This window comes from Chaetodon trifascialis, chromosome 19, assembly GCF_039877785.1.
Source record: "Chaetodon trifascialis isolate fChaTrf1 chromosome 19, fChaTrf1.hap1, whole genome shotgun sequence".
In the NCBI taxonomy this organism is placed as follows: Eukaryota; Metazoa; Chordata; class Actinopteri; order Chaetodontiformes; family Chaetodontidae; genus Chaetodon; species Chaetodon trifascialis.
This window is the reverse complement of record NC_092074.1, coordinates 6820594-6829550: the sequence shown is the minus strand read 5'-3', so window position 1 is coordinate 6829550 and position 8957 is coordinate 6820594. Positions and strand designations below refer to the sequence as shown.

The 8957-nt window shown below is 39.7% G+C and overlaps 2 protein-coding genes across 2 annotated transcripts in view; one reads left to right on the top strand and one right to left on the bottom strand.

Annotated features, from left to right (window-relative positions):
- Positions 1-865: 865 nt before the first annotated feature.
- sf3b6 (splicing factor 3b, subunit 6) lies at positions 866-4516 on the top strand. The gene is made up of 4 exons (XM_070987294.1): positions 866-990; positions 1676-1794; positions 3508-3646; positions 3843-4516. The coding sequence occupies exons 1-4, from the start codon at positions 961-963 to the stop codon at positions 3930-3932; spliced, it is 378 nt and encodes a 125-aa protein (XP_070843395.1). The 5' UTR covers positions 866-960; the 3' UTR covers positions 3933-4516.
- A 1446-nt stretch (positions 4517-5962) lies between these two features.
- The window catches only part of vsnl1a (visinin-like 1a), a 30115-nt gene continuing 27120 nt past the window's right edge, over positions 5963-8957 (bottom strand). Inside the window, exon 4 of the mRNA XM_070986818.1 lies at positions 5963-8216. Coding sequence (XP_070842919.1) covers positions 8019-8216 — 198 coding nt within the window. The 3' untranslated portion in view covers positions 5963-8018. The remainder of the gene's footprint in view (positions 8217-8957) is intronic.

Below are 8957 nucleotides of genomic sequence, written 5' to 3'. Positions count from 1 at the left end.
ATTTCGGTGTCTCAGTAAGCTGTGGCAGTGAGCCAGAATGCACATTACCTGAAACCAACGCAGCTAAATGGAATTCAGTCATCATTCATTTGATTATTTACACCTGTGCTATTCTTGCCGTGAAATGTCAAAATGCTTTCTGTGAAAATGACCTGCTCATGTGCTGTGAGAGATTTCTGAAAGCCAGAGTGTCATTTGTAGGTATCTGATTTTTGTAAAAGATTCTACTCTTGCTGCACTGCCTAAAAATGTGTGTCATCAGAGATGTAATCAGAATACACAAACTGCTGTCTGTAAACACAGAAGTTACAGAGTTTGGTGGTTTTAGCATCAGTGCTGGCCTTGTCTGCATCCTTGAGAATCACTGGTGTAGAAGTGAAATACTGTAATCAATCTACACCTGAGGTGTAAAAGAAGGAGATCCTGCAGCTCCAGTTTTGTTCCTTTCAATCATGCAAATAATGTCCATATACATAATGATTCCTTTCAAGGCATCAAGGCAGCATGTTGCCAGCTAGCTGATGATACAGCTAAAAAAAAATATATCAAGCATCTCAATTAATGTATTCACTAAGGTACCAGGGCCAACTAAATGTTTAAGGAGGCACCCTTTTCTACTTAAATATGAAAGTGTTCCAGTTAAAGAAGTGATATATTTCTGAATTAATATTAGCAAAAGTCTGGTAGACGGTACGGTCAAATTTCCACCCCCTCATTCCAAAAATGAAAAAGAAATTAAGTATTAAGTGGCTGAGGTAATATTTCTCTCAAAGTTCAGCTGCTTTTATCCAAAATATCCTGCGGGGGGCAGCAGTACGCCGTATTTGGGTGTAGTTGCTCTGCCGGAAACCGGAAGTCCGTCACCAGTTAGCAGCAGCCATTTTGACGGGAATAGTGAAGAGCAGGGGAACTGCGTGTTTGTTGTTTAGCAGTCGTATTTACGCTTAAAAAGATTTCACCATGGCTATGCAAGCAGCAAAACGCGCTAACGTAAGTGTGAAGAAGTGAGAAGTGGTTTATTCTGTGATGTATGTAACTTATAATATTAGCTTTGTTCGGTTAGAAGCTAGCGTCAGGTAGTGTTAGCATACGGTTAGCCTGTTAGCATGCTAAAGAATTGAACATAATCACACAGTATTATAACTTAGCGTCTTCTTACTTTTTATTGAGACAACGTATCAACGTATTTAGATGACTCATTTTGGACCATCTGGGGGTTTTAAGTTTTTATTTTAGAAACGTGGCGATATGTCCACTTTAACAACGACGTTAATCGCTGAGTTAAACGTCGGTTGCTAATGTTTTCGCTAAGACAAGTTATTGGTTCTTAATCATAATAACGTAAATTATTTAAATGTATAGGATGGTGATATGGCCCTTGGGAAACTTTGTTGGCCAGGAGATAACGTCGTTAATGTCAAATAAATGAGTCAAATGGAAGTAGTAGCAGTTGAAAGGATCTCTGACGTCAGTGTCCATGTTAGATTCAAAAACACTGAAAGGATCCTACGTGTGTGGCCTCACTTGAGTTTTTAAGTAGAATGGCCTCAGCAATGGTCGTGACGTTTTGTCTGTTATTAAAGGCTCAGACTGCATCTCCATTGACTTCTCTGTGGTTTAACCCGTTGTCCAACAAGATGTTTAATACTTGTGTTTCTCTTGCTCTGTGCTACAGATAAGATTACCTCCTGAGGTGAACAGAATCTTGTATGTCAGGAACCTTCCTTACAAGATCACAGCTGAGGAAATGTATGATATATTTGGGAAGTATGGACCAATACGTCAAATCAGAACGTAAGTGTTTATATTTATAGAGATATTTGACAGTGTGACAGACATGCCTCAGATCTAGGATTACATATAAAACTGACTCTGGTCAGAATAGATTGTGTTATTATAACATATAATGATATTATAGCACACATACACACAAACTTTGTAAAGTATTGAGGCTTTTTCAGTGCCATTCTCAAAGTTAAATGGATACAAAGTAGGGCTGGGCGATATGGCTGAAAACTCTATCATGATATAAGTGTTTTATATTGGTCGGTATCGATAATTATTGATATTTTTTATGACCTATTTAAAATAAGGACCAGGAGAAAATTGCATTCAATTTTAACATTTTTATTTTAAATTGAACCTTCCTCTGATTATAATCCCCTCAGCTCAGAAAGGGAAATGCCAACACAACCATGGAAAACACTCAAATAATAAATGTAAAAAAAAGTGTAAAAATGTAAACAGAGAGAAACCTGAGAACTTTTTTCCTGCAGGTTTAGTGCAGAAAGTTCACAAGCTGATTCACCTTCTGCTGAATAAAATGTTTTCAGATATGTGCAGTGTTTTGGAAACATAGCAAAAACTTGACATCTGTAACATACATACAAACAAACAAACATGATAGACAGCACAGTAACACTGACTGAACTATAAAACCAGCCTAAACATACATGAACTATTCAATTATATTTTTATTGCAAGTGTGTTTAAGATAAAAAAAAAGCACGTGTAAGAGATGTTTATAACCTGGCTTCTCCTCAGTGCTCAGTGAAGCATGTCTTTGGCTATATGATATGCCGCTGCCTCCGTTACGTCTTCTTTTAGATGATTTGTCATCAGGCACTGAAGCAGATACCTCTGCATGGTGGTCAGCTGCTTGTGCGGCGGTGCTGCGGTTGGCAGACGTTGGCGAATACGGCTGCGCTCCAAAGAGTGAGTGCGGCTAAGGTGATTAAATAAGTTTGTGGTGTTACAGGTCTTGGTGGGGACGACAGTCTTGCATAAGTTACAGACCACATTGGTCTGACGACGGTCCGACTTATAAAATCCAAAAAACTCCATAATGACGAGCTGACTTTCCCTGTTCTATCGACAGTTTCTTCGCTCGCTGCAGCGCTCACTTTCTATTTCTCATCTCACTCCTCGCGAAGCATCAAACATGAGACAACGAGATGGCGCAACCGAACATGATAATGTTACATGATTGGCGTGTCAGCATGTCTCTCTCACTGATTAGCGATTACTCCCTATGTTGCTCGGTTACCTGAGAGCGAGTGCCTTTGTTCATGCAACCAACCTCGCTTCGCAACTTCAGGTTTCTTCCGACGAAGAAAAACAAATGGAATGTTTTATCGAACGCATTTTATATTGATATTGATAAAGTGTCTATCGCGAGACATATCGCTATCGTTTTTATCGCCCAGCCCTAATACAAAGTTAGAATTCCCTCCACATTATTTTGCTCAGACTGATGAGTTAGGTAAGTTAGTTAGCATTGTCCTATCTCTTATTTTCGACTGCGTCTGCAACTGTCAATGCTTCACAGATTTGTAGATTAGCAAGAAGGGAATGTCAACATTGCCCACATATACATTTTCATATCTCACATAAAAATAGATTCTAAACTGTTTTGGTTCCATTCCCAAACGTCTTTTTCTGTTGCATGACTCTAGATATTGGTCTTGTAGTCACTTCCTGTGTGTTTTGCTCTTCTGTACTTCTCAGAGGGAACACGCCTGAAACACGAGGGACAGCCTATGTGGTTTATGAAGACATCTTTGACGCCAAGAACGCCTGTGACCATCTGTCAGGCTTTAATGTCTGCAACCGTTACCTGGTGGTCCTGTACTACAATGCAAACAGAGTATGTATGAGCATTACAATGTCTGTGTGCATCACAAGGTCAAAGAGCAGTCAGGAATATGCTTTAGTAAATGTCAAACAAAACTGGTTTTGGGGAAATAAAATACAGGTTTTGGATCTTTAGACAATACAATCATATATTTTTCTTTGAGTTATTGCAAATTTATAACTTTCCCTGTTTTATCGTCACTTCACAGGCTTTCCAGAAGATGGACACAAAGAAGAAAGAGGAACAGCTGAAGCTTCTAAAAGAGAAATACGGCATCAACACAGACCCTCCAAAGTAGTTTTCTGGAAACCCCATCCATCACCCCCGTCCCCCCATCTTTTTTCTCGTACCTTTACAAAAATTGCTTTCCTTTTTATGTTGGTGTTGATTTTCTGATGCAGTTATCAAAATGTTATTTTTAAATGATATTTGAAATGAGGAGTCAGAAAATATATTTTGTTCTATAATTTCCATCATCAAGTACTCGAGAAGGCTGGTTAGACTGGCAGTATGTGAATTAACATCATGGCAGGAAACAGCTGAATGCCGTTCACATAGAATATTGGTTCTGAAAATTCAGTTTGATTTCAGGACAGGACTTCAAAAGTTTAGGTTGGTGTACCTGTTAAAGTGATTGACAGGTGGGATAAACTCTTCAGCAACAGGGTCTAGATGGTGATTGGTCATAGTGTTCACCCTGGGAAAGATGTTAAAATATGCTAGAGCAGATTGTTTTCAGTTTTGTTGTCACTTCTACTTCAGACTTCAATAATCTTTTAACTTAAAGCCAACCGTGGATATGCAGTGTGTGATATCAAATCAAGTTTATCAGCACTGACTCTGTGAAGTAAATGCTTTCTGTAAAATAAATGTTCTTTTTCTAAAAGCTCCTGTCTTCTGCCTTTTCACTTACAGTAGATTTAATGTAGTGGAAGTGCTGTCCTCTGCATGAACCCATTTAGATCAATAGGCCAGATGCATTTTCCACATTTGCACAGGAGTTAGGGGCTTGCTGATCCTTGGTTTGCCTGAAGCTTCAAACAGCTTGTGACGGTGCGGTCTCTGGGGTTTTTATTGTGGAGTGTGCCGTCTCTCAGTGAGGCCACAGGCCTTCAAGTGAACCCTGTGTAATCAGTGATATTGTGCCATAGAGTCATGGGTAAACAGAGCAGCCTCTCTCAGTACTGAAGTATTTATATATAGAATAAGAAAAAGTTGGCGCTACTTGGTATTATCTCTGCCACATGTAAATCCATCAAATGATGTATCCACAGAAAATAAAACCACTCCATGTACAGAAGTGATACCGCCACTTCAAAAACAACTCTGTCTCACTCAAAAGTGACATCTAGTGGTTGAACAGGGATATTATCTCTATCGCTCAGCAGTACAACCTTTAGTACTGGCTCTACCTCTTGCACTAACAAATCAAAGAAGGAAGCAGGTTTGCTTGTGCTGTTAGGGCAGTCGCTCTTTGGACCACAAATCAACGAACTATTGATACCGAAGATTTGCTGATTGTCTTGTATGACAGATAAAATACAACAGAATCAGAAATCCTTTATTTATCCCCAAGGGGAATTGAACATCTGAAGACCTCACAATGTACTTGAGCAAATTGTAATGGACACTTTCAGCATTTTTTATGCACTCATTATGCAGAAAAGTGACCCCTGTGAGTGCTTTGTTATGATTATCATTATTATTATTATACATAACATATACATAATGTTGAAACAGCATTTTAATGTTGTCAGCTGGGGTCAATTTCAACTGACTTCTACTCTGTTGGGTCATTTAATCTATAATCAGGTGTTATATTTTATGCTCTGATCGCAAGTTTTATTTGGAAAGACCACATCTGCAAAGGAACAATAGCTGTCAAATAAATGATAGTGTGAAATTCATAATTCCCTCTGAAATGTAGTGAAGCACAAGAATAACATCCAGTAGAAATACTTGTGGGGAAGCTGTTATTGTCAATGTGCTGTTTATCTCTGCCACTTACCTTTTCAGTTTTTCTAGTGTGCCACAGCACAGCTGCGATAGGTTGACTGCACAGGACGCACATCCTCCTGACCCGACTGACACTTGTAAGACCTTAAAGACATGTTGCCATAGAGATTCTACTTAGCAAATGAGAGGAGAAGTGGGAAGAAAAGCAAAGCTAAAAGTAATGGATAACAGTTGAAATCGGTGAAATTACTGCATCAACAATAATAGTAGCTAAAAGCAGACATTATCAGACGCTGCTGGTCTTGGTGTACCTCTGCTATATACAGACACTGCTTGAAGAGATGGTTTGTTGAGTTAGGAGACCAGACAAGAGCCCATAGAGTTCCTTTTATTAGATTAAATCACAACACAGGGAGTAGTGCAGCCATGTCGTCAGGGACACAATACATGCTACAAAAGAATCCTTGTACACGTTTGCCTTTGCTTACATTTGGTATTCTGATAGCAATAATAGTAACAACGGAGTTGGAATTAGAAACATTGTCTGGCCAAAGATGTTCATGTAAAGAAGTTCAGATTGGAAACGAGCCACACAGCTGAGAGATGACGATGGACTGGCATGCTGGATCTTTACTGCAGTACTGTATGTTGTGGCACATCTCATCTCCTTTTACCTCCTTAAGCTCTTAGAAGCCCGGTTGTGTTAATTCAGGTTGGAAAGTGTCTGCGATGCTTTCAGACAGGGCCAGGTGATGTACTTGGGCTTACGGGTTATTTCCAAATCATTTTTAAGAGGTACCACACTGAACTTCTCTACATTTAGTATGTATCTGTACGTGTACAATGTGTGAGAGAGGGGAGTAAAAAAGTACAAAAAGATTGACTGATTGGTAAGAGAGAAATACTTCGAGGGTCAGGGAGGGCGAATTGTCCAACCTACTAAAAACATGGCTTAACAGTAAGGGCTGTCCTCTACTAGTTACAGTGTATAATGAAACGCCATTCACTGCTCCTCTCACTACATAGCATTCACTTACTTCCACTGAAAAACACAAACAGAAAAGTTCAAACGTTGCACAGACCGTACCTCTTCTCCTCTTTAATGTTCAAAAAAGTCTAAAAAAAACCCTCTAAATTCAACATATTGATATGCAACCCGCAGGCTAGGTGGAAAATTGTGGATGTGATGGTTTCTCATAAATAAGTTTGATAACAATGCTCTCCAACTATAGATGAATACTTAGTTCTTCCTTCTAATCTAGTCTAACACCAGCTAAGGGAAGCGGCATTCACTCATTCTCCAGGGGATCCGGATGATGCTTGATTTCAGTTGCCTCTGTTTGCTTCAAAAAGGTATCAATTCATGTCTTTTTTACGCCTGGTTCCAAATGATGGATTCCCCCACATTCAACGTCTGCTCATTTGTCATGAGATAGTGTGTTTAAACACGCAGGGGCAGGGATTTAGTTCTCAGCAACATATACTACAGCTACTCTACAAGGAAACATGCTCCCACAGTTAAAGCAGTCAAAAGAAACTTCTCGACAGATCACAAAAATTACATCCCATACGACAACATTTGTAGAGGACCTACTGCAATGTGATTTTTTCTCCCGAGTCGGTAAAAACCTTTTCTCACGGTTTCTCCCAAGTCTCACTGCTTTGATAAGGCTTTCTGTCTGCAGTTACAGGATGCAAAATGAGGAGATTTTTAAGGCAGAACCTAAAGGCATGCAAATTAACTACGTTTACAATTTCTTTACTGACAGTACAAGCATGTTTTTGTAAGGAAAAGTTGGACAAACGCTAATCCATCTCTGCTAGAGCTAATATTTGAGAGGATGGACGGAGTGTCTTATTGGAGGCAGATACATTATCATAGGAATTTGGTTCAGTCGACATTACTCAGTATTATGAAACACATACAGCTAGCGTCAGTAAACGCGCAACGATAAATAGAGTAGCGGCAAATTCAACATAGCACATCACTGATGCGCAAGCTCCAGTAGAATGAAACTGTATGGAAAATATTTTGCACACTTCACATTTTGGCAGTTGATCTTTGAATAATTTAAATATATATATTCATATTTATATATATCTATATATATATATTATTTGTGCAAGGTGTTCATATGTAGTGAGATATCTTGTGTGTGTGTGTGTATATGTACTGTGAGTGTGTTTGTGGTGTGAGTGTGCACCTGCACTCTTGCACCCGCACACTGTTATATGTTGTGTGTAGATCTTTTTATAGCAAATAACATTCTCATGCACACGAGTGTTTCAAACACAAGAAGCAGATCCATTGAAAGGTAGTCCAAGCATATATTTTTTTTCAGTGGAAATAGCTGCAAACTGAATGGAACATGAAATTCTTTCTGTGCAGTCCGTGGCGGCTGGTGGAGCGCTGCGTTCGCCCTCCGGCCTATTTCTGGAGGTCACACTGCAGCAGTAATACGATGGACGGGTCGCTCTTGGCCGCCTCTTTGAACTCCTCCAGCGAGATCTGGTCATCGTTGTTCTTATCCATCTTGGAGAAGATCTTATCCACCCGCTGCTCGGGCGTCAGGCCGTCCTCGTTCATTTTCATCATAATCACAGTGCCCACCATCTTGTAGATCGCCTGCAGGGGGAGAGAGAGAGCTAAAGTCTCTTTAATGCACCCACATTTCCTTCGCTTGTGTCTTTTCCTGAGTGATGCAAGGAAACAAGGAGAGAGGAATCAAGGAATGGAGGAAATATGATGAGGATTCCTTTCGTCTAAACCGCCGTCTGACGGCAGCACAGATGGAGCACAGCTGGATCACTCGCCACTCGGCTTCAGCCTCTCTCTGGCGTTGTTTGATGCCTTGGAGTTTGTACTTTCACAGAAAACATGATGTGCTGTTCAAATAATAATAAGGACACACAGAAACTCCAGTGTGTGCTATTAGTTTTTTCTTTTTTTTACTGATGTCCTCCACATGACAGAACAGAATGTGAAAGATCAGTCTCTGCAGCATCCACACATGCATGAATTATTTAATTCTATATTTATACTGAGCACAGATCAGTGGGACTGCTCAGATGCTGAATGCATATCAGCCAGCCTGTTTTGTTTTTGACTGTAAATGTTTTGGGGAAATTTTAGGAATATTATACCATCTTACCATATCTCACATGAAGATATTGGATTATGCGTTTATTGCTGAATAACATGAAAATCTCCTCTTCTGGCTGAATACTATAATATGTATCAGACTAAGTGCCCCAAATTCTAAATGAGCCTGCTCTCAACGTGCACTCTTGTTGCTTGTTGTTTCATATTTTTCCTGTGTATGACTAATTAGGGTCTCGTCAGGCCCCGCAGGCTCAGTCCTCTGCT

Excerpts from the sequence above, each read along its gene's own strand:
- sf3b6 (XM_070987294.1), top strand. The coding sequence starts at position 961 with ATGGCTATGCAAGCAGCAAAACGCGCTAAC. Across the intron at positions 991-1,675 it reads AAGCAGCAAAACGCGCTAAC|ATAAGATTACCTCCTGAGGT; the intron begins GTAAGTGTGAAG and ends TCTGTGCTACAG. Across the intron at positions 1,795-3,507 it reads CCAATACGTCAAATCAGAAC|AGGGAACACGCCTGAAACAC; the intron begins GTAAGTGTTTAT and ends TGTACTTCTCAG.